The sequence below is a fragment of the Geotrypetes seraphini genome, chromosome 2 (assembly GCF_902459505.1).
Source record: "Geotrypetes seraphini chromosome 2, aGeoSer1.1, whole genome shotgun sequence".
In the NCBI taxonomy this organism is placed as follows: domain Eukaryota; kingdom Metazoa; phylum Chordata; class Amphibia; order Gymnophiona; family Dermophiidae; genus Geotrypetes; species Geotrypetes seraphini.
Window position 1 is genome coordinate 35,695,504 of NC_047085.1, and position 22,811 is coordinate 35,718,314.

Here is a 22,811-nt window from a genome sequence, read left to right on the forward strand (position 1 = left end):
GGGGTTTGGTGCTTGGATCCGTGCTCTTCAACATATTTATAAATGACCTGGAAATTGGTACGATGAGTGAGGTGATTAAATTTGCAATTGATATGAAGTTATTCAGAGTAGTGAAAACACAGGAGGATTGCGAAGACCTGCAACATGACATAAACACGCTTGAGAAATGGGCCGCGACATGGCAAATGAGATTTAACGTGGATAAGTGTAAGGTGATGCATGTCGGTGACAAAAATCTTATACATGAATACAGAATGTCCGGGGCGTTTCTTGGAGAGACCCCCCCAGGAAAGAGACTTGGGAGTACTGGTCGATAAGTCAATGAAGCTGTCCGCACAATGTATGGCGGTGGTGAAAAGGACGAACAGAATGCTAGGAATGATTAAGAAGGGGATCACAAGCAGATCGGAGAAGGTTATCATGCTGCTGTACCGGGCCATGGTACGCCCCCATCTGGAATACTGCATCCAGCACTGGTCGCCGTACATGAAGAAGGACACAGTATTACTGGAAAGGGTCCAGAGAAACATAGAAACATATAAATAGACGGCAGATAAGGGCCACGGCCCATCTAGTCTGCCCACCCCATAATGGTTAAGGGGCTGGAGGAGTTACTGTACAATGAGATATTAGAGAAACTGGGCTCTTCTTCCTTGAAAAGAAGAGACTGAAAGGGGACGTGATCGAAACATTCAAAATAATGAAGGGAATAGACTTAGTAGATAAAGACAGGTTGTTCACCCTCTCCAAGGTAGAGAGAACGAGAGGGCACTCTCTAAAGTTAAAAGAGGTTAGATTCTGTACAAATGTAAGGAAATTCTTCTTCACACAGAGAGTGGTAGAAAACTGGAACGCTCTTCTGGAGGCTGTTATAGGGGAAAACATCCTCCAGGGATTCAAGACAAAGTTAGACAAGTTCCTGCTGAAGCAGAATGTACGCAGGTAAGGCTAGTCTCAGTTAGGGCTGCCGCGGGAGCAGATTGCTCGGCACGATAAGACTACTGGTCTGACCCAGCAGCAGCAATTCTTATGTTCTTCGACATAATGATGTCACACATATGCGTGATGTCATCATGGCGATGTCCGCGCACTTCTGGGTGCCTCAAGCCGTGCCACTACCTTTAGTGTGCCGCTGATCAAGAAAGTTTGAGAGACACTGATCTAGACGAATGAGTAGGAAAATGTCTGGGACGATAGGGAGAGAGGTGTAGGGTTCCGCGGCTCAACTGATCCTAGCAGGGGGAATCCCCATCAGCTGAGCCACCAGGAATCCCCAAAACTGGCTCAGTTAATGGAGATTCCTTCTGCCGTGATCATCAGACAAGGTAGTTGGTGGGTACGTATAGAAAACTTCACGTGGACGTTTTTATTTTTGGAAAATGGGCAAAAAAGGTAGACATCCTAAGGCCCAAAACTTATACCTGGCTCATTTTCAAAAATAAAAGATAGACTTTTGGCAGCTTTGAAAATGGACATTTTTCCTACTGGGTTTGTGGACCTCTTGCACAAAACGTCCAACCTCATATTTAGGCACACTTTCGATTATGTCCCTTCACATATTTAGCAAGTCTTGTGTAAAATTCTCTGCAAACTGTAAACATCTAGACCTTGAACTTTCCTTACTCTACCTAGAGGAGGAGTAGCTTAATGGTTAGACTGGCAGGCCGAAGACTAGGGGAACTCAGTTCACATCCCACCACAGCTCCTTGTGGCCTTGAACAAGTCACATAACCCTCTGTTGCCTCCTAATAAAATAAAATGAAATGAAATAGTCAACCTATATAAAATTAGGCTTTTGGTAATGATTTACAAACTTGTACCAGATTCCAAATGAAATTATTTTAAATTGGAATCTAGACTGGACATTACTAGCTTTTTACTTATTGAATCTCTGAGTTTAGAACCCCATGATACCTCTTGTTCTTTCAGTAAGTTAAACAGGAATTTGATTTTGTATCATCAGATTGTTTTAATTAATATTATTTTCCAATAGTAAACCACAATGGAGAGACAGCACTGGACATAGCAAAGAAAATGAAAACCATCCAGTGTGAAGAACTGGTAAGAGAAGCAAAATTTTGATTTTCAACATCTGGTGAATCTAGTATGAAAGTAAAATAAGCCTCACAGTTGTAATCCTAGTTAACTATCTAATAGGGAGACAGCAGCTGAATAAGGACAAAAAATAAACGAATTCAGCTCTAGCAAGACAAAAGAAAGTAGTATGCAGCATTAATTAAAACATCTAAAAACATTAGCTATAAAGTTTAATAAAATAATAAATTATGAGACATATATATATATATATATATATATATATATATATATATATATATTTATATATTTATTTTATAGTGATAACTAGTCTTTAAGCCCATTACATTAACGGGTGCTAGAATAGATGTGTGTGTCTGTCTTTCTTTTTTTCTCTCTCCTTGGCTGCTGTCTGTCTGTCTTTCTTTCTGTCTCTCTCTTTCCTCAACTGTCTACCTGCACCCCTTGCCTGCTCCTCCTGTCCAGAAGTAGCCCTTCTCCCTTCCTTTTACCTCCCCTGTATCCAGCAGCACTTCTTCCCTGCTCCTCCTGTCCAGAAGCACCCCTTCCCTGCTCCTGTCCAGTAGCAGCCCTTCTCCCTTCGCCATGAGTTAATAGAAGAAGAAAATTACACCCTTTTTGAGTAGAATTTTACATTATGTGGTTTTTCCAAATACAAGTTCAAGGAAGCGCTTGAGTTATTTCCTGCCCAAACGTACTCACAAGCTAATAGAAGAAAAAGAAAAAAAAAATCCAACTCCGACGGCACGGAAGTCCCGCGCATGCTCAGGGGATTGCTATAGCGTGATCTGTACCTGCAGATGGGGGCGTTCCTCCGATCGCCCTCATCTGCTTGTTAGAGTTTCCTGAATTAGTCGGACCTGCCCGGATCAGGCCTGATCTGGCAGGTTAGTGAATCCTGGCCATTGCCCCTTTTCTCCCCTCCCCCCAGGAATCCAGCATTTCCTATCTTCTGTTTTTAACTATGTGCCACTGCTTCTTCTGTTGCTGTTGTCACCCTCCCAACAGGCAAGCTGTAAGGGGAAGTAGGAGTGCCCAGTGTAGCGCATTAAGCAGACACTAGTAGTAGGACTGGCCCTGCACAGAACCACTTGTTCTTTACACATTACATGTAGACTGCTTAGTTTTCCTGCTTGTTTAGCTTTGAAAACTTATAAGAAAGGGCATAAATATTCTAAAGGTAATAGTTTTATTCTTGGTATTTTAGATTTCACAAGCCATGGCAGGAAAATTGAATCCTCATGTCCATGTAGAATACGAATGGAATCTTCGACAGGAAGAGATCGATGAAAGTGATGATGATTTGGATGATAAGGTCAGTGTGTGACTTAAGATTATAGGTTTTACATCAAGAATATAACAATAAGCTAATCGAATATTTTGTTTCATTGTAAAAGGAGAGCAATAAAGCTTAGGAAGTAGAATATATTGGATCTGTCTTTAAAGGAAACATGATTCTTGCACGCCTCTTTGTTTAACTCAAATTTCAGTTATATGACTTAGTAGTAATGTTATTAAAATTGACTAATCTACAGGTTTTTTTAAGGCATACTATTTGCATAAGAATATAAGAATTGCCATACTGGGACAGACCGAAGGCAAGGGGCGGATATATATTTTATTCAAGAAACTCATTTATGTGCAATAGAATCAAGAAAATTAGAAGGGGATTGGGTCAAACATGCCCATGCCGTAGGGAAAAAAGCTAGAGTTGCTATTTTGGTACATAAAAAATGTTTGGCCACTATTTTGGTACATAAAATATGTTTGGCAACGTTCAATTTGATATCAATAGATCCCTTGGGAAGATGGATTTATGTGAAAATGAGCTCAGGGAAAGATATCTTATCACTGTTTAATATATATGCAGCATCCTGTTTCTAACAGTGGCCAACCCAGGTCACAGGCACCTGGCAAGTTCCCAAGGAGTAAAACAGATTTTATGCTTCTTATCCTAGGAATAAGCAGTGGATTTCCTCAAGCCATCTCAATAATAGCCTCTGGACTTCTCTTTTATGAAATTATCCAAACCTTTTTAAAACCCTGCTATGTAACTGTTAAACTTTCTGCATATGCCAACGATGTGCTCATATACACTACAAAAAACTGCACCCTCCAAACATACAGGACAAGAAAATCACCTTTCTTTGCAAAAAAGGGAGAAAAGACCTCAGTGTCTCATAGGGGCTCTTTAGGCTTCCCATAGAGACAGGCTAGTATTAAACAGAGTTTAATCCTAGCAGACACACCCTTGGTCAAAAAAACTCCCAGTTAATATGTGAACTTCTATTCTTATTTTTCTTATAGTTTTATATATTTTTCTATACTTTTCTTATTTTTTTCAAATTTTTCTTCAAGCAATTGTTTTCAAAAATAGAGGTCACTTATCTGAGTATTTAGGTATTCAGGTGTAGTCCTGGAGTAAAGAAAACAGGAAAAACTGCTCCATGGAAAAAAGCTACCAATCAGGGGCCCCTGTTGGATGTTTTGGAAGAATGTTTGATTGTTAGCTTTTTTCCATGGAGCAGTTTTTCCTGCTTTCTTTACTCCAGGACTACACCTGAATACCTAAATACTCAGATAAGTGACCTCTATTTTTGAAAACAATTGCTTGAAGAAAAATTAGAAAAACATAAGAAAAGTATAGAAAAATATATAAAACTATAAGAAAAATAAGAATAGAAGTTCACATATTAACTGGGAGTTTTTTTGACCAAGGATGTATCTGCTAGGATTAAACTCTGTTTAATACTAGCCTGTCTATATGGGAAGCCTAAAGAGCCCCTATTAGACACTGAGGTCTTTTCTCCCTTTTTTGCAAAGAAAGGTGATTTTCTTGTCCTGTATGTTTGGAGGGTGCAGTTTTTTGTGATTTATTTTGGGCATCCTTTTCTTGAATTTTTTTGATATTTTTCTCATATACACTACTACATCTATCCTATTCATATTGAATATTATATCGAATTATTCCTGTATCTCTGGTTATAAATTTAACACTAACAAAGCTGAAATAATGGCAACTAACTGTTCTGATATGAAGAACTCTCTGGGACATTCAATTTTAAATGTTCATCTAAGTCTTTAAAATATTTAGGAGTAATGTTCTGTATCATTAAAATCTGCTAATCTCAAAAGATTAGCAAAGGCGCTCACCCACAAATGGATTTCTCTATGCCAATCATGGTGGGGGTGTTTGGAATCAATAAAAATGGTTATTGTACTAAAACTCAATTATATGTTAAGCATGCTTCCTTTTTTTACTTTATTAAAAGACTTACAATACAATAGAAAATATTTTGTCACTTTTACTATGAAATAAGAAAACCACCTAGGATAGTTTTGAAATGCTCCAAACAAAATGGAGGAGTAAACGTCCCAAGTAAATTTGAATACCATATGGCTTTTCTAATGAGACAAAATGCCAATTACACCTTTGCCCCTACCTGGCTACGTTTTGTAAATGGTTGCAAATACCATTATGCTTTATACCATGAATTAACATTGCTGTAACCAACTCGGATTACATTACAAAATCTACACAGCTAACTTTCTCTGAAATAGATACATATACTCAAATACCTTAGAATAAAACAACAATTTTAGAAACACAGTCACACAATCTTCTTGATGATAAAAACTAGTATTTTACTAGCAAGGATGTACATTCAGTGCATTTAAGGCATTAGTGTGCCTTAAAAAGTTTAGTTAGTGCTAAATTGGTTTAATGCTCATTCTGAATTGGTTTAATGCTCATTCTGTTACTTCTACTCAGAAGTCATTATGTTAGGTGATCAATCTATTCTCATGAACTGGGTTTTGCAAAAGTGTGATACTTACAACTTTAAGTACCTCCCACATTGCCAGTGTAGTGCCCCCACTTCAGTTTTTCCTTCTGCAAGTGAACTGTGCAGAGATATTCTGATCTGATCTGTTTTAAAGCAGGATCAACTAGGTGGTTCTTCTCCAGGAGGTCTTCCACTGTTCCAGCAATGTTTATACAGTACCTTTAGAAGACATACAGTTCTTTTTAAGTTTGTTTTCCTACACCTATTCTTTAATAGACATTTGTCACACGTTTCCTCCATTGTCTTTCTGATTCCAAAAGCCCTGAGGTTTGGGAGTGGCTGTAAGGGAGGTGGAGGCCACTACATTTAAAAGAAAAACAAACAAGAAAAGAGCAAATCTCTTTGGAGAATAACTTTCTCTTCACTTGATTATTATGAACATAAGAACATAAGAAGTTGCCCCCGCTTAGTCAGACCAGAGGTCCATCTTGCTCAGCGGTCCGCTGCCGCGGCGGCCCATCAGGCCTAGTGCCTGAACAGTGGTCCCTGATTAATTTTGTAACTTACCTCTAATCCCATCCCTATAATCTACCTTTACTCTTATCTGTACCCCTCAATCCCTTTGTCTTCCAAGTGCCTATCCAAAGCTTCTTTGAACCCCTGTAGCGTGCTCCTGTTTATCACATCCTCTGGTAGCGCGTTCCATGTATCCACCACCCTCTGTGTGAAAAAGAACTTCCTGGCGTTTGTTCTAAACCTCTCCCCTTTCAATTTCTCTGAGTGCCCCCTTGTACTTATTGAGCCCCTTAATTTGAAAAATCTGTCCCTGTCTATTTTTTCTATGCCCTTCATGATCTTGAAGGTTTCTATCATGTCTCCTCTAAGTCTCCGCTTTTCCAGGGAGAAAAGCCCTAGCTTTTTCAGTCTGTCAGTATATGAAAGGTCCTCCATGCCCTTTATTAGCTTAGTTGCTCTTCTCTGGACCCTCTCAAGTACCTCCATGTCCTTCTTGAGGTATGGCAACCAGAACTGAACATAGTACTCCAGGTGCGGGCGCACCATAGCACGATACAGTGGCAGGATGACTTCCTTTGTCCTGGTCGTGATACCCTTCTTAATGATACCCAACATTCTGTTTGCTTTCCTTGAGGCCGTGGCACACTGCGCCGACGCCTTCAATGTTGTGTCTACCATCACTCCCAGGTCTCTTTCAAGGTCGCTCACCCCTAGCGCTGATCCCCCCATTTTGTAAGTGAACATCGGGGTTTTTTTCCCTATATGCATGACCTTGCATTTCCCTATGTTGAAACTCATTTGCCACTTTTTGGCCCATTTTTCCAGTGTTGTCAGATCTTTTTGGAGATCTTCGCAGGCCTCCATGTTATGCCTCCAGATCTTCAAGAGTCTTTCTTTAATTCTACTCTTTTTCGAGGGAGCGTATTTCTTTGCTTTCTCCAAGAAGCTTTCCTTCTGCAGGGCAACCGGCGTTTTGTACGTCTGGTTTTATCCTCATTCCAAGAGGAAAGGGAGGTCTCTGGCCAATTTTTAGGCCTCAGGATCCTCAACAAATTTCCACTTCATGGACAAGTACTTCCCTGTATTTTCTTTGATAATGTTATATTCCCTCTCAGGTCGCAATGAGTGCTCTGCTCCTGGATTGAAACAGAAGTTTCTTCATATCTTCCAGTACTTCCCAATCTCTGGAAATTACTTGGATTTCCGAAGGCACAGCATCATTATCAATTCAGAATCCTACACTTTTGGCCTTGCATCCTTTGCCAGAGTAGTCATCAAAGCCTGGTTGTAGTAACAACAGCATTGCAAACAAACTCTCAGAGTTTTTCCCTGATTGGATGATTAGCTCATCAAGGATTCAACCTTGTAATGGGGTCCTTGTAGGGACTTGGTTCACATTTCTCTTTTTTCACCCTCCATATTGATGCATTTTGTGAGCAGTCTTATCTTCCATCAGTCTGGGTTATATGCCTGATGGTACTCCTGGGTCACTTGACCTCCATGGTGCATGTTACTACGTTTAAGAGACTTCATCTCAAGACTCTTTAATAGATTCTTGTGGTTCAAGCTCACGACCCATTGCCTTAACACTTTACATTTTGACAATCTCTGCAGTGTTAGCTGAGTTTTTTCTTGCTTTCCAGGAGGTTTTTGTTTTCACACACCTCCACTTCAGAAGGTTCTGACCATGCACTCATCCTCCTACGCTTGCGGGGTTTATCTGGCCAGTATTCGCATTTAAAGTTGCTAATCTATTGTTTTTTTCTATCTATATCTTTTGAAACTCAGAGTGGTCTATGATGCTCTCAAAACCTTTCAGCACATTGTGACTATGTCCTCCTAATCCTCATGGACGTTCAGGTTGCAGTGTATTACATAAGCAAGGAGACACGGATTCTCACGTTCTTTCTCAAGAGGCCCACAAGACTTGAAACTGGGTGATTGTTCACAATATATTTTTGAAAGCAGTATACATTTGAGAGAAGCAGTATTCTCTCGCAGACGGATTTAGCATGGTTTCTTCAGCCACATGAGTAGGCGCTCAACTCTGAGGTTCTGCATCACATATTCTCTCTTTGGGGGACTTCTCAGATAGACCTGTTTGCATCCCCCCACAATCACAAGTTCCCTCAATTTTGCTCCAGATAGTTTCCACCCCAATGCCTGAAACCGGATGTGTTTCTTCTGGATTGGACATGCAAATTTCTTTATGCATTTCCTCCTATCCCTCTCATCTTCTAGACACTTGGCAAGCTCAAGCAGGAATTGGCAAACATGATTCTGTTAGCCCTTGGTTATTCCTTCTCCCTCAGCTCAGTATCAAGGAACCAATGCCTCTTCACACTTTTCCATCTCTTCTAACGTAGAATCACATATATCTTCTGCATCTCAATCTACAGGCTTTACAACTGACAGTTTGGTACCTCTCGGGTTAACATGGACTGAGTTTTATCTTTCTCATCCTGTCAGACATATCTTTGAAGTGTCATGAAAACCATCTACGCAGCAGTTACCAGCAGGAATGGACACAGTTTTCCACTTTGTGTTTTTTTTTCGTCGTCTTTATGCTATATCCACCTCTGTATCTCCTGTATTTTGGATTTCTTCTGCATTTTTAGACCTCAAGACCAATTCAATTTGCGTTCATCTCAGTGCTATCGATGCGTTTCACAGTCCAGTTGATGGTAAACCTCTAACTGCTCATCCTGTTGTGTCCAGATTCATTAACAGACCTTTTCAAGGTCAAACCACCTCCAGAAGTTTGGGAACTCAGTGTTGTTCTCTCTAGATTTATGAAGTCTTCTTTTGAACCAGTGTCTTCGACTTATCTGGAATACCTCACTTGGGCAGTGGTTTTTTCTAATCTCTCTTACCTCTTTTCGAAAAATGAGTGAACTTCAAGCACTGGTAGCGTATCCACCTTTCACAGTGTTTCATCATGACAAAGTTGTGCTTCACACCCATCCAAAGTTCCTTTCAAATGTAGTCACGGAATGTCATCTAAATCAATCTACTGTACTTCCAGTGTTCTTTCCTAAGACTCTTCCTCATTCTGGAGAAACGGCTCTTGATACTCTTATTTCAAACGAGCCACATAGAGCATCTGCTTAACTTTTCATCTCCTTTGATCCTAATAAGTTGGGACATATTGTATCCAAGAGAACTATATATACAGGGTTAGCTGTTTGTATCTTTTTCTCTTATGCTCAGGCTGAGCTGAAACTTGGAGTTACGTCACAGCCCACCAGATTCGAGCTATGGCAGCTTCTCTGGCTTTCCTACACTCAACACCTATTGCTGAAATATGTAAAGCTGCTACTTGGTCCTCATTTCATATATTCACATCTCACTATTGTCTGGAATGTAATTCCAGATGGGAGGGTCACTTCGGCCAAGCAGTATTGTAAAATTTATTTTCTTAATGGCCAACACTCCCTCCATCCCATTCTAGTAAGATAGGGAGTCCCACATGTGAGAATATGCTGCCAGCTTCTCCTGGGATAAAGCACAGTTACTTACCATAACAGGTGTTATCCAGGGACAGCAGGCAGATATTTTCACAACCCACCCACCTCCCCTGGTTGGCTTCTTAGCTTGCTTACGGAATTGAGGAGCCGCGAGCCTGTGTCGGGCAGGAAGGCACTCACACATGCGCAGTACGTGCAGTTCGCATACTTTTTTAAGTTCTTAAAGTGGCGATGCACTTTTAAAGCTGTCTGTACCGGGGCTCCGTGGATGATGTCACCCACATGTGAGAATATCTGCCTGCTGTCTCTGGATAACATCTGTTAAGGGAAGTAACTGTGCTATATGGAAATTAAATTTTTATGATAACTATAAACGCTGGTTGGTCGCTTATGGGTTCTGATTTGTTTGCATTGTATGTGAAGTTGTTTTAATTATGTATGTACTAGTTGTAACCTGCTTTATATAAAGTGGGTTATAAGTCAATAAACCATAAATCATATAATAGAAACTTTAAATACCTATGTGGCATAAATGCACTTGAAGTGTGTCTCTTTCATTTTAAAGGAAACTATAGAATGAGGGAGCAAAGGATGAAGGTGAAAGGATAGATTCAAAAGTAATCTCAGAAAATACCTTTTCACGGAAAGGATAGTGAATGCTTGAAACGGCCTCCCAGTGAAGTTGATGGAGCCAAAAAGTATCTGAATTCAACTAAGCTTGGGACATGTACATTGGATGTCTAAGGGAGAGGAGAGGATAGTAAATGGCAAACTATATAGGCCACATGGTCTTTACCTGCCTTCATGTTTATTATAAGGAAGTCAAGTGTTTCAGGATGAGATTACCTTGATCAATACCTGCAGTTATCCTAAGACAAGCAGGCAGCATATTCTCACACATGGGTGACGTCACCGACGGAGCCCCGGTATGGACTACTTTAAAAGTGCGTCGCCACTTTAAGACTTTAGAAAGTTTGCGATGCACTGCACATGCGCGAGTGACTTCCCACCCAACGCAGGGTGCTCGTCTCCTCAGTTTTTTCATTTCCGCGGAGCTAAGATGACGCGATTTAACAATCGTTAAACTTTTTCTTGCCTTCCCACTCTCGTGACTTTCTGACTTTTAGTTAGTTTTTCCCTTTTTTTCTTTGGTTTTGCTCCTCCTCCTCAATGCCATCGAGGAAGTTCCTTCCTCTCAACACGACCAAGGAATTTACTCCCAATATTTCTTGGACCCCAAAAAGGCAGGAGGTCTGGATCCCATTCTGGATGATCCCATCCTGGATCTCCAAGCTCTCAACAAATATCTTGTCAAAGAGAAGTTTCGCTATTGGCTCAGAACGAATGGCTTTGCTCCCTGGACCTCAAGTAAGCCTACACGCATATACCAATTCATCCGGCTTCCAGGAGATACCTTCGCTTTCAATTCAGTTGTTGTCACTACCAGTACAAAGTTCTTTTGTTCAGCCTGGCAAATTTTCCCAGAGTCTTCACGAAGTGCTTGATTGTAGTGGCAGGGTCTTCAGGTGTTTCCTTATCTGAATGACTGATTGATCAATGCTTCATCGTCTCAGGAGGTGACTGGCAACGACTCACACCATTTCTTTCCTTCAAACCTTGGGCTTCAAAATCAATTTCCCAAAGTCCAACCTCCAACCAACACAACGTCTTCAGTTCATCGGGGCTATTCTGGATACTACTCATGAGGGCGTTTCTTCCTCCAGATTGCCTAGCTGCTTTGCTTCATCTCTGCCAACAGATGTTTCAGCTACAAACAATCTCTGCGAGATGATGATGGTTCTCCTGGGCCACATGGTCTTCACGGTTCATGTCACCCCACTAGCCAGATTGCATCTTCACACTCCTCAGTGGGCCCTAGCTTCTCAGTGGTGTCAGGTGACAGATCCACTCTCACAGCATATCTATGTAGCCTCATCTCTTCTGTAGTTGCTCCACTGGTGGATGATCTCTTCCAATCTCTCCAGAGGTCGTCTTTTCCATCTTCCTCCACATCACCAGGTACTCATGACAGATGTTTCTCCCTTTGCCTGGGAAGCGCACATGAGTGGCTTTAAACCGCAGGGGTATTGGACTTCCAAAGAACTCAAATTTCACATCAATTTGCTGGATCTCAGAGCGATGTATTACATGCTAAAAGATTTCCAACATCTCCTGAACAACCAAGTCCTTCTCCTTCACACAGACAATCAAGTAGCGATGTACTACATCAACAAGCAAGGAGGCAAGGGCTCTCTTCCCCTTTGTCAATAGGAACAAAAGATTTGGCTTTGGGCGACCGCCCGCAATCTTTTTCTGCAAGCAGTCTACATACAGGTCGAAAAGAATTCCTTGGCAGACAACCTCAGCAGAATTCTCCAGCCTCACGAATGGACACTCAGCTCGACAACTCTTCAGCTCAACTTTGCACAATGGGGCACTCCTCAGGTGGACTTATTCGTAGCTCCCCACAACCACAAACTGCCCTGCTTCTGCTCCAGGCTTTACTCTCCTCACCGTCCAGAAGCAGATGCGCTTCTTCTGGATTGGACGCAATTGTTCCTCTATGCGTTCTCTCCCACTCCTCTAATCCTGAAAACTCTTTTCAAACTCAAGCGGGAGTCAGCCACCATGATACTCATAGCTCCTCGGTGGCCCAGACAACATTGGTTTTCCCTTCTACTTAACTCTGCACCAGAGAACCCATACTTCTTCCAATATTTCCTACTCTGTTTACACAGAATCAAGGATCTCTTCTTCATCCCAACCTGTAATCGTTACACCTGACAGCTTTGTATTTCTTGGGCTGACATCATTGCATCTCTCTCAGCCTGTCCGCACTATTATCGATGCTTCCAGGAAACCGGCCACTCAACAGTATTATCAACAAAAGTGGACTCGATTTTCTTCATGTTGTCTCCGTCATCATCATCATGATCTAGCTTCCTTGTCATTGGAATTGGTGCTGGATTATCTTCTTCATCTCTCTGATTCTGGGCTTAACTATCGAAATCCATCTCAGCGCTATTACAGCTTTTGACATGCCAGTCGAAGGAAAGCTCCTCACTGCTCATCCATTGGTCTCCAGTTTCAATATTAAACCACTTCTCAAGCCTCCACTTGTCGTCTGGGACCTTAATGTAGTTCTTTCCAGGTTGATGAAACCACCATTTGAACCAGTGGCAACAGCTCATCTCAAATTTCTCACCTGGAAAGTAGATTTTCTCATCTCTCACTTCTGCCAGGAGGGTCAGTGAACTCCAAGTGTTGGTCGCAGATCCACCTTTCACAGTTTTTCACCATGATAAAGTGGATCTACGCACGCATCCTAAGTTTCTATCTAAAGTAATTACGGACTTTCATCTCAATCGGTCCATTATTCTTCCAGGTTTTTTTCCCTAAGCCTCATTCTCATCCAGGAGAAGCGGCGCTGCACACTTTGGATTGTAAATGTGCTTTGGCCTACTACATCGATCGAACAAAGCCTTATAGAACATTTCCCCAACTCTTCATCTTATTTGATCCTAACAAGTTGGGTCACCCTTTCACCAAATGGACAATATCCAACTGGTTGGCTGCCTGTATCTTATTCTGCTATACCCATACCAGACTGCCTCTGGAGAGTCGTGTCACTGCTCACAAAGTACATGTCACTGCTCACAAAGTATGTGCTATGGCAGCTTCTGTAGCTTTCCTCAGATCTACTCCTATTGAAGAAATCTGCAAAGCTGCCACCTGGTCTTCAGTTCATACCTACACTTCACATTACTGTCTGGAAATTTTTTCCAGACGGGATGGGCACTTCGGCCAGTCAGTTTTGCAAAATTTGTTTTCTTAATGGCCAACTCTGCCTCCATCCCTTTCTAGTTAGCTTGGAGGTCACCCATCAGTGAGAATATGCTGCCTGCTTGTCATGGGATAAAGCACAGTTGCTTATCGTAACAGGTGTTATCTAGGGACAGCAGGCAGATATTCTCACAACCCACCCACCTCCCCAGGTTGGCTTCTTAGCTGACTTATCTTAACTGAGGGACTGCACGCCTACGTCGGGCAGGAAGGCACTCGTGCATGTGCAATGCGGGCTAATTGCGAACTTTCTAAACTTAAAGTTGTGATTCACTTTTCAAGTGTCCGTACCGAGACTCCATCGGTGATGTCACCCATCAGTGAGAATATCTGCCTGCTGTCCCTGGATAACACCTGTTACTGTAAGTAACTGTGCTTTAATGATCACTGGTTAGTCTTGCCTGCTCCTTGATTTGCTCATCTAGAATCCACTAGACACTGCTTTTTTCATAGCTCCCACACTTTGGAATTCATTATCATTGGCAATTTGTAGTGAGCCTTTATTGACAAATTTAAGATTGCTATAAAAACATGGCTTTTTTAACAAGCCTTCAGTTAATATTGGTTGGACTTCTCAGGATCTGACAAATGTGTTGGCTGTCCTCTAAAACCTTTGTTCTATGTCCCCTTACCCTTTTAGAGATGTAAATTGATTGGGAATGTTCTTGGTATGGTTGATTCTATCCTATCTTACTTTGTAGTTCCTTTGTGATATTTTAACTATAGGTTGTATACCGCTTTGCTCTATCACAAGAGTTAAAAGCAGTACAGTAAGTATAAAATAAAAACCATATTTTGCTCCTTAAAACGTAAGTCATCTATGTTACAACATGAGGTGCTGACACCTGACCCAAAGAGCTGGTTCCAAAATAACATTTTCTCATTAATCTTTAGAAAATAATTATCTAATCTAATTTTCAGTTTCCTATGTCCATTTGGAGAATTTTAAGCTCATAAACAGCATGTGCATAAACTCCAAATTAACACATGTAAAGTTGGTTTGTGTGATAAGCATGCATTCATTCCATAAATGTACCAAAAAAAGTGTGAAAATTGAACAAAAATCCAAAAATGATCCAAAAAAGAAACTTTTTTTTTTCTGTGCACACCCTAGTAACCTGATGTAACTGTGTAGACAGTTGAGCTGTGAAAAACCTTTCAGCATCCCTGAAATTAAGTAAGCCAAGAAGGTTAGGAAATGAAATCATTCTAATATGAATTTAATTACTAAATATGTGGTTTTTTTCTTCTCTATAGCCCAGTCCCATAAAGAAAGAACGATCTCCAAGACCTCAGAGTTTCTGTCATACTTCTAGTCTTTCCCCCCAAGACAAACTGTCTCTTCCTGGGTTTAACACACCAAGGGACAAGCAAAGACTCTCATATGGAGCTTTTTCCAACCAGATTTTTATCTCTACAAGTACAGATTCACCTACATCTCCAATAACAGATGCTCCTCCTCTTCCTCCTAGAACAACTGTCAAAGGTAAGTCTTTCTGGAAGCTCTTCATTGTCTATTAATGCTGAATGATGGAGAGAATGCTTTATTCAGGACTACCGAATACATACTATTTATTTCTAATCTTCTGGCAATTTTTTCTTAATTTAATGCAGTCATCTTTAAGGCTAAACTTATTACATGGTCATTTGTTCTTTATGGAAGCATCATAGAAATCACAGCAAAGTATGTGCAAAATGTTTTTTAGCAAAGAAATAATCATTTTAATTTTCAGTATGCAAAATTAATATATATATAATTTTCAAAAGATAAGCAGGTATTGTATTTTTACATATGAGTGTTATGATCCACGGAACCTGGTAGGTACACTACCAAGTGCACCGTCACTTTAAATTTTAAAGCAGTAACTGTACCGCACCCAATATCTTACAGGAACATCAGTTCTTAGTTTTTCATGGAGCTGAGAAGCTGAGTCTTCAGTTTTCTCTTCAGCATTTCAAACTTTTTGGTGTATTTGTGCCTTCCTGTTCTTATTTTCAAAGTTTTTTTCATAATTCTTTGTTTTTATCATGTGCCTGTATTTCTTCCAATTTTGGTTTTATTTTTCCAACTTTTAAGTTTCTTCCTTCAGGCCACCTCAAACTTTTTTTCCTCTGCAGGAGCATCAATCATTTTCTTGTTTCTTGTCACTCGAGTGCCCTGGGCCATTGAGCTTTTTAGTGTTGGTCGTTTTGCCCTCCATGTCAAAGACAACAACAAAAACATCATCCTAAGAGACTTCCTCTTAGACAATAATTAGGACATCCTCCTAATCACCGAAACCTGGCTCAAAGGCAATGATGGAACTACCCTGGGTATGCTTTGCCCTCCTGGCTATAAGGCTCTAGCCTGCTTATACACCGACACCAGAGGAGGAGGGCCACCATTGTTAAATCTGACCTCAACTCGAGACTGATAAACACTTTCACAGTAAATACACTGGAATGCCTCATCTTCTCCATAGGTCACAATAGAGATCTCACCTTTGCACTAATTTATAGAGCCCTCCCCACTCCCCAATGAATACCCTAGAATCTAGGATATTCATTGGGGAGTGTAGGGGCTCTATAAATCCTCTAGGGCCTAGATAACCTACACTTACAACCTGATTGTAATCCTTGGAGACTTCAACTTTATATACTACCCGAACACGACTGGAACACCAGCAGATTTTCATCCTATCACTAACAGACCTGGGCTTCCAACAAATAGTCCCTTCACCAACTCATAACAGGCCACATCCTAGACCAAATCTTCCCTCAAAAAGATGCATTTCCAAGCTGTTTCATCAAACCAGTACCCTGGTCCAATCACCACGATCTACCCAGCAAAACAACCAGCACCCATGAAATAACTCCAACCCATGAAAATCTTCAACAATAACTCAGTTGACATAAGAGACTTCTCATCAGGCCTTTCCAATCTAGCTGAATTATTAAAACCCAATTCAAAATCTGTTGATGAGACTGCCATAACCTGGCACAATGAACTCTTTATGAAAGCTTAGCCTATATCAAAGAAGTCAAACACTATCCTCCCCCTGGTTTACTGATGGAGAGGGGGGGAGCACATTCTCATCCTTCATCTCAGACAGGAGATTGCCTTGGGCCACCCCTGCATGTAGGTACCAGAGACTAGGAACATGTGACTACAAATATGTGGGAGGGAGGTTCTGTAAGCCAAATTTAGGCACTCAGGACCCAAGAAGCAGGCAGAGCTCTGAAGTCTCAATGCATGGTTGAGACAGTGGTGCAGGGATGAGAAATTTAGATTTGTTAGAAACTGAACATTCTGGGAAAAGGTGGCCTCTTCTGAAAAAATGAACTCCACCTTAACTAGGATGGAACCAGGCTGCTGGCACTAACATTTAAAAAGGAAATAGAACAGCTTTTAAATTAAGATGAAAGGAGAGTTGACAGTTGCCCATGATCATATGATTTGTTGTAGAGTATCTTTCAAGAATATTAATGAAACAGGACACTGCCGAAAAAAAAAAAAAAAACCCCAGTCACATAGCTGTTAACTGTCACTCTTCCAGCAGGGATCTCTGAGCTAGGTCTATGAATTAGTGGAATAGTTTATTTCACTGCAGTAATACTTTGGAGAAGCAAAGACCAAAATCACTCCAACAAAATTCCCCAGCGGGCCAATTCAGCAGTGTACCATCCAAAAAACTTGACAAGGGCAGATCAGGAATCAGCCTGGAGAAAAGTTACAAAAAAATGGGTGTTTACTAAAAACCAGAACACAGCCAATTCAACACTAAGCTCAAATTTTAAAGTACATACACTTCAAATAGACAGAGACAAGCTCATCCTATTAAACACATAATGCACTTAGTTTATAGTTCTCACTAACTGTCCACATACAGATTGAAATAGGTAATTAGAAAAAACACAATTTTTTGTAACTTTTCTCCAGTCTTATTTCTGTTCTCCTGACACAGTGGGCTGATGTCCCGTGAAACAAGGCTGCCCTTTTTGAGTTTTTTTGGATAGTGCAAAAAATAACATTTACCTTCTTTAATTTAGAAATAAAAAGTTTTAATTATTTTTTTAATAGCTGGTTGGCCCATAGGTGGGGCCTTAGGTGCCTGGGCCAGTCAGGCCTTAGGCTCCCTCCCCAGTGCATCCTACAGTGCACCAGGAAGGGGCAGGCCTGCCTCACTACTTCGGGGGGGAGGGGGGGCATGCCAGCCAGACAGACGGTGGGAAGACCCAGCCAGCCAACATTAAAAGGTTATAGGGGGGTCTGGGGAGGGGTAGGGGTCCATGCATCGGGATATCTATGGTGGAGGGTTTCCGGCAGGAAGGATTAGGCACCCTCCAGCCGGTTTCGTTCAGGGGTGAGCAGAGGGGGTTCCGGCAGGAGGAATTGGGCACCCTCCTGCCGGTGATCTTCAGGGGGGATGGAGGGTATCCTGGCAGGAGGGATTGGGCACCCTCCTGCAGGTGATCTTCAAGGGGGGGAGGGGCAGGGGTGTTCTGGCAGGAGGAATTGGGCACCCTCCTGCCGGCGATCTTCAAGGGGGAGTGGTATTACTGGCAGAAGGGATTGGGCATCCCTCTTGCTGTGTTCGTTCAGAGCGGGTGGGAGTTGTTTCGGGCAGGAGGGATTCGGCATCCCTCCTGCTGCATTTATTCAGGGGGGAGTAGGGAGATCCCTTGCCACAATAAGCTTAGTAGTCGTGTCTACTTACAATTTAGGCCAGCATTTTGCTGGCCTACATTGTAAATGTCTCCCGCTGGACTAGGGAGACGCATACAGCCGCTTAGGTTTGTCTAAGGTGACTTCTAGGGCAAACCACGCCAACGGCTAGCCTTAGGTGATCTTAGGCGGGCATGTGGGCCTCCCTAAGCTCCCGGGAGCGCCTCCCAATGTAGGTGGCCTGCCTTGGGAGCTTTTTTTCTAAACATGTACGTCTTGATTGGCTGGTTAGACAGCGGTAGGATGCCTACCGCTGCCTACAATCAGGATGCCGTTTATAGAATCAGGGCCTTAGAGTAAAAAAAAAAACCCAAAAACCTTCAGAAAGCAGAAGAAGGATCTGACTGAAAATAATTGTAAACAGTACAAGGGATGGCAAGGTAAATGCAAGTTGCTGATAAGGAAAGCAATTAGAGACTATGCTGGTAGCAAAAACACAGGAAAAGAATCACTTGGAGCACTAGACCGAGTAGTAAAAGGGGTGCTCAAGAAAGACAAAGCCGCAGCGAAGAGATAAATGATTTTTTTTTTTTTTTTGCTTCGGCCTTCACCGAAGAAGATGTGGAGAGATATCGGTGTCAGAAACGGTATTCAATGCTCTTGAGCCAGGTTACATCTTCTTCACTCATCTTATGATGCCTTTGAACTCTCGTTCAAGGTCACTGCATTCTCAGTAGCGATGTGTCGCCTGGCCTGGCTTAGCTTCGGACCACTGATATGGATCCCAATCTTCAGGATCATCTGGGCAATATACCTTGCGAGGGCAATGACCTCTTTGATGAATCCATAGAGGCCGCCACCAAGAAGTTGTCTGAACATGAAAAATCTTTTGCTTCTATTGTCAGACCTAAACCTAAGCCAGCTCCTCCAAAGCCTTCCAGACCTCTTCCATCTTTTCAGAGGCGTTATCCTCCAAGGGCAGCTCCTTACACTTGAGCACCTCCCAAGAAACAACAGCAGCAGAAGCAGTAGAAACCTCAGCCTTCTGTTGCACCTAAGGCTGCTCAGCCTTTGTCTAAAGCAGAGCATAACCTCCATCGTTCTGCCTCTGACTTCCCCACTTCCCATAGGAGGTCGTCTCCATCATTTTTACCATCGATGGCAGTCCATTACAACTGACCTCTGGGTCCTGTCAATTATCATGGAAGGATAATCTCTTTATTTCACTCAGATTCCACCAGAGCTTCTTCCAAGAAAGTATCCTTCCAATCCATCCCAGACCGCTCTTCTTCTTCAAGAAGCTCAAGCTTTGCTTTGTCTCTGTGCCATCGAGGAAGTTCCCTTGGAACAGCAGAGCAAGGGGTTTTGTTCCTGTTACTTCCTAGTTCCGAAGAAGACGGGCGATCTGCAACCCATTCTGGATCTCAGGGCTTTCAATAAATTTTTGATCAAAGAAAAAGTTTGCATGTTGTCCCTAGCATCCCTTTATCCCCTTCTAGATCAGAACAATTGGTTATGCTCTCTGGATCTCAAGGAGACTTACACTCACATTCCCATTCATCCAGCCTCCCATCAGTACCTCAGATTTCGGGTGGGGAATCTGCATTATCAATACAGAGTGCTACCCTTCGGCCTTGCGTCATCTCCAAGAGTGTTCACCAAGTGCCTGGTGGTGGTAGCAGCATCTCTAAGAAACCATGGTCTTCAGGTGTTCCCTTACCTAGACGACTGGCTCATCAAAGATTCTACATCTCAGGGGGGTATTGTAGCGACCCAATGGACTATGTGGTTCCTACAAAGCTTGGGATTCAAAATCAACTTTCCCAAATCCCAACTTCAGCCCTCTCAGAATCTGCAGTTCATCGGAGCTATTCTGGATACTGTCCAATTCAGAGCATTCCTTCCTCAACAGGGTCTGGAGGCTGTTCTTCAGTTGTGTCACAAAGTGTCTTCCCTTCCTTCACTTTTCAGCGAGACACATGATGGTACTACTCGGTCACATGGCCTCGACCATTCACGTGACTCCTTTTGCCAGACTTCACCTCAGAATTCCTCAGTGGACCCTGGCTTAGTGGACGCAGGCTTGCGATCCACTCTCTCAACACATTACAGTCACTCCTTTGTTGAAGCAGTCTCTCCACTGATGGATGCTCTCTTTCAATTTCTCCAGAGGTTTGATGTTTCAGACACCCCCTCGTCATAAGGTCCTCACGACAGATTCCTCGACCTATACTTGAGGGGCTCACATCAACGGTCTCCGTACTCAAGAGCATTGGTCCAGCATAGATCGTCAGTGTCGTATCAATCTGTTGGAACTCAGAGCGATCTTCAGTGCACTAAAAGCTTTTCAACACCTTCTTCACAATCAAGTAGTCCTCATTCAGACGGACAACCAAGTCGCCATGTACTTTGTCAACAAACAGGGTGGGACGGGATCTCTCCCTCTTTGACAAGAAGCTCTGAAGGTTTGGAACTGGGCAATCCTCCACAACACCTTCCTCAAAGCTGTCTACATTCAAGGGGAGAAAAACTGTCTGGCGGACAAGTTGAGTTGTCTTCTACAAACTCACGAATGGACACTCAATTCCTCGCCTCTTCATCACATTTTTTCTTAGTGGGGAACTCCTCAGATAGATCTCTTTGCATCTCCTCACAACCACAAACTGCCTCAGTTTTGCTCCAGGATATACTCTCCTCATCGCCTCGAGGCAGATGCTTTTCTGTTGGAATGGACGAATCTCTTTCTATATGCATTTCCCCCATTCCCTCTCATTCTCAAGACTCTTGTCAAGCTCAAGACCGATCATGCCACCATGATTCTGATAGATCCTCAGTGGCCCAGTTAACCTTGGTACTCCCTTCTACTTCAACTCAGCAGCAGGGAGCCATACCTTCTACCAGTTTTTCCATCTCTGCTTACAGAGTCAAGGATCTCTACTTCATCCAAATCTGCAGTCTCTGCACTTGACAGCTTGGTACCTCTCAACATAACTCCTCTTCAATTTTCTCAACCTGTTTGAGACATTCTAGAGGCTTCCAGAAAGCCTGCCACTAGGCAATGCTACCACCAAAAATGGACTAGATTTTCTACGTGGTGCATCTCTCATAACATGGAGCCTCGAGATACCTCCTTGGCTTCTGTTTTGGATTATCTTTTGCACTTGTCTACCTCTGGCTTCAAGTCCCCATCCTTTCGAGTCCATCTCAGTTCAATTGCTGCTTTTCATCAATCTATTGAAGGAAAACCCCTCTCTGCTCATCCAGTGGTTTCCAAATTTATGAAAGGACTTTTTCAATGTTAAACCTCCTCTCATACCGCCTCCAGTGGTTTCGGATCTCAATGTTGTTCTTGCTCAATTGATGAAGCCTCCATTTGAATCAATGTCTACGGCTCATCTAAAATACCTCACTTGGAAAGTGGTGTTTCTCATTGCCCTCACATCTGCTCGAGGAGTCATTGAGCTGCAAGCTTTAGTTGCTGATCCACCTTTCAGTTTTCCATCATAACAAGGTGGTCCTCCGTACTCATCCTAAATTCTTACCTAAAGTAGTTTCAGAATTTCATCTCAATCAATCCATTTTTCTACCAGTATTTTTTCCAAAGCCTCATTCTCATCCTGGAGAATCAGCTCTCCAAACTCTGGACTGTAAACGTGCTTTGACCTTCTACCTGGTACGCACCAAACCACACAGATCTGCTCTTCAACTTTTTATCTCCTTAGATCCAAACAAATTGGGACATCCAATTTCTAAGCATACCATCTCCAACTGGATAGCTGTTTGTATCTCTTTCTGCTATGCCTAGGCTGGACTGCATCTACAGAGTCGAGTCACAGCCCACAAAGTCAGAGCCATGGCGGCTTCAGTAGCTTTCCTCAGATCCACTCCTATTGAGGATATTTGCAAAAGTGCCATCTGGTCCTTGGTTCATACTGTCACCTCTCATTATTGTCTGGATGTTTTCTCCAGACAGGATGGTCATTTTGGCCAGAAAGATTACAAAATTTATTCTCCTAAGTTGCCAACACTCCCACCATCCCATTCTGGTTAGCTTGGAGGTCATCCATATGTGAGAATAGGCTGCCTGTTTGTCCTGGGCTAAAGCATAGTTATTTACCGTAACAGTTTTTATCCAGCGACAGCAGGCAGCTATTCTCACAACCCACCCACATCCCCTAGTTGGCTTCTCTATCTGAACTGAGGAGACGCGCCCTGTGCTGGGTGGGAAGGCACTTGCGCATGTGTGGTGCGGCAGACTCGAAACTTTGAAGTTTTCTACAAGCAAGTCTGCTTCCGAGGTTTTCCACATCTGGGCTCCATGGATGACATCACCCACATTCGAGAATAGCTGCCTGCTGTCCCTGGATAACAACTGTTACGGTAAGTAACTGTGCTTTACAGAATAATATCATATGTGATGACAATGATCCAGATTAATTATTACAAGACCAGCATATATCTGGTGTTCTATGTGAAAGTTTTCCAAGTTTAGGAGTCCAA

General features: G+C 42.3%; 1 protein-coding gene across 7 annotated transcripts in view; it reads left to right on the top strand.

Annotated features, from left to right (window-relative positions):
- ASAP1 (ArfGAP with SH3 domain, ankyrin repeat and PH domain 1) overlaps positions 1-22,811 on the top strand; it is a 558,081-nt gene that overhangs the window by 440,283 nt on the left and 94,987 nt on the right. For all 7 annotated transcript variants that reach the window (XM_033933030.1, XM_033933029.1, XM_033933028.1 and 4 more), the window contains 3 exons: positions 1,994-2,061; positions 3,263-3,370; positions 14,924-15,152. In XM_033933030.1, the coding sequence (XP_033788921.1) occupies positions 1,994-2,061; positions 3,263-3,370; positions 14,924-15,152 (405 nt within the window). The remainder of the gene's footprint in view (positions 1-1,993; positions 2,062-3,262; positions 3,371-14,923; positions 15,153-22,811) is intronic.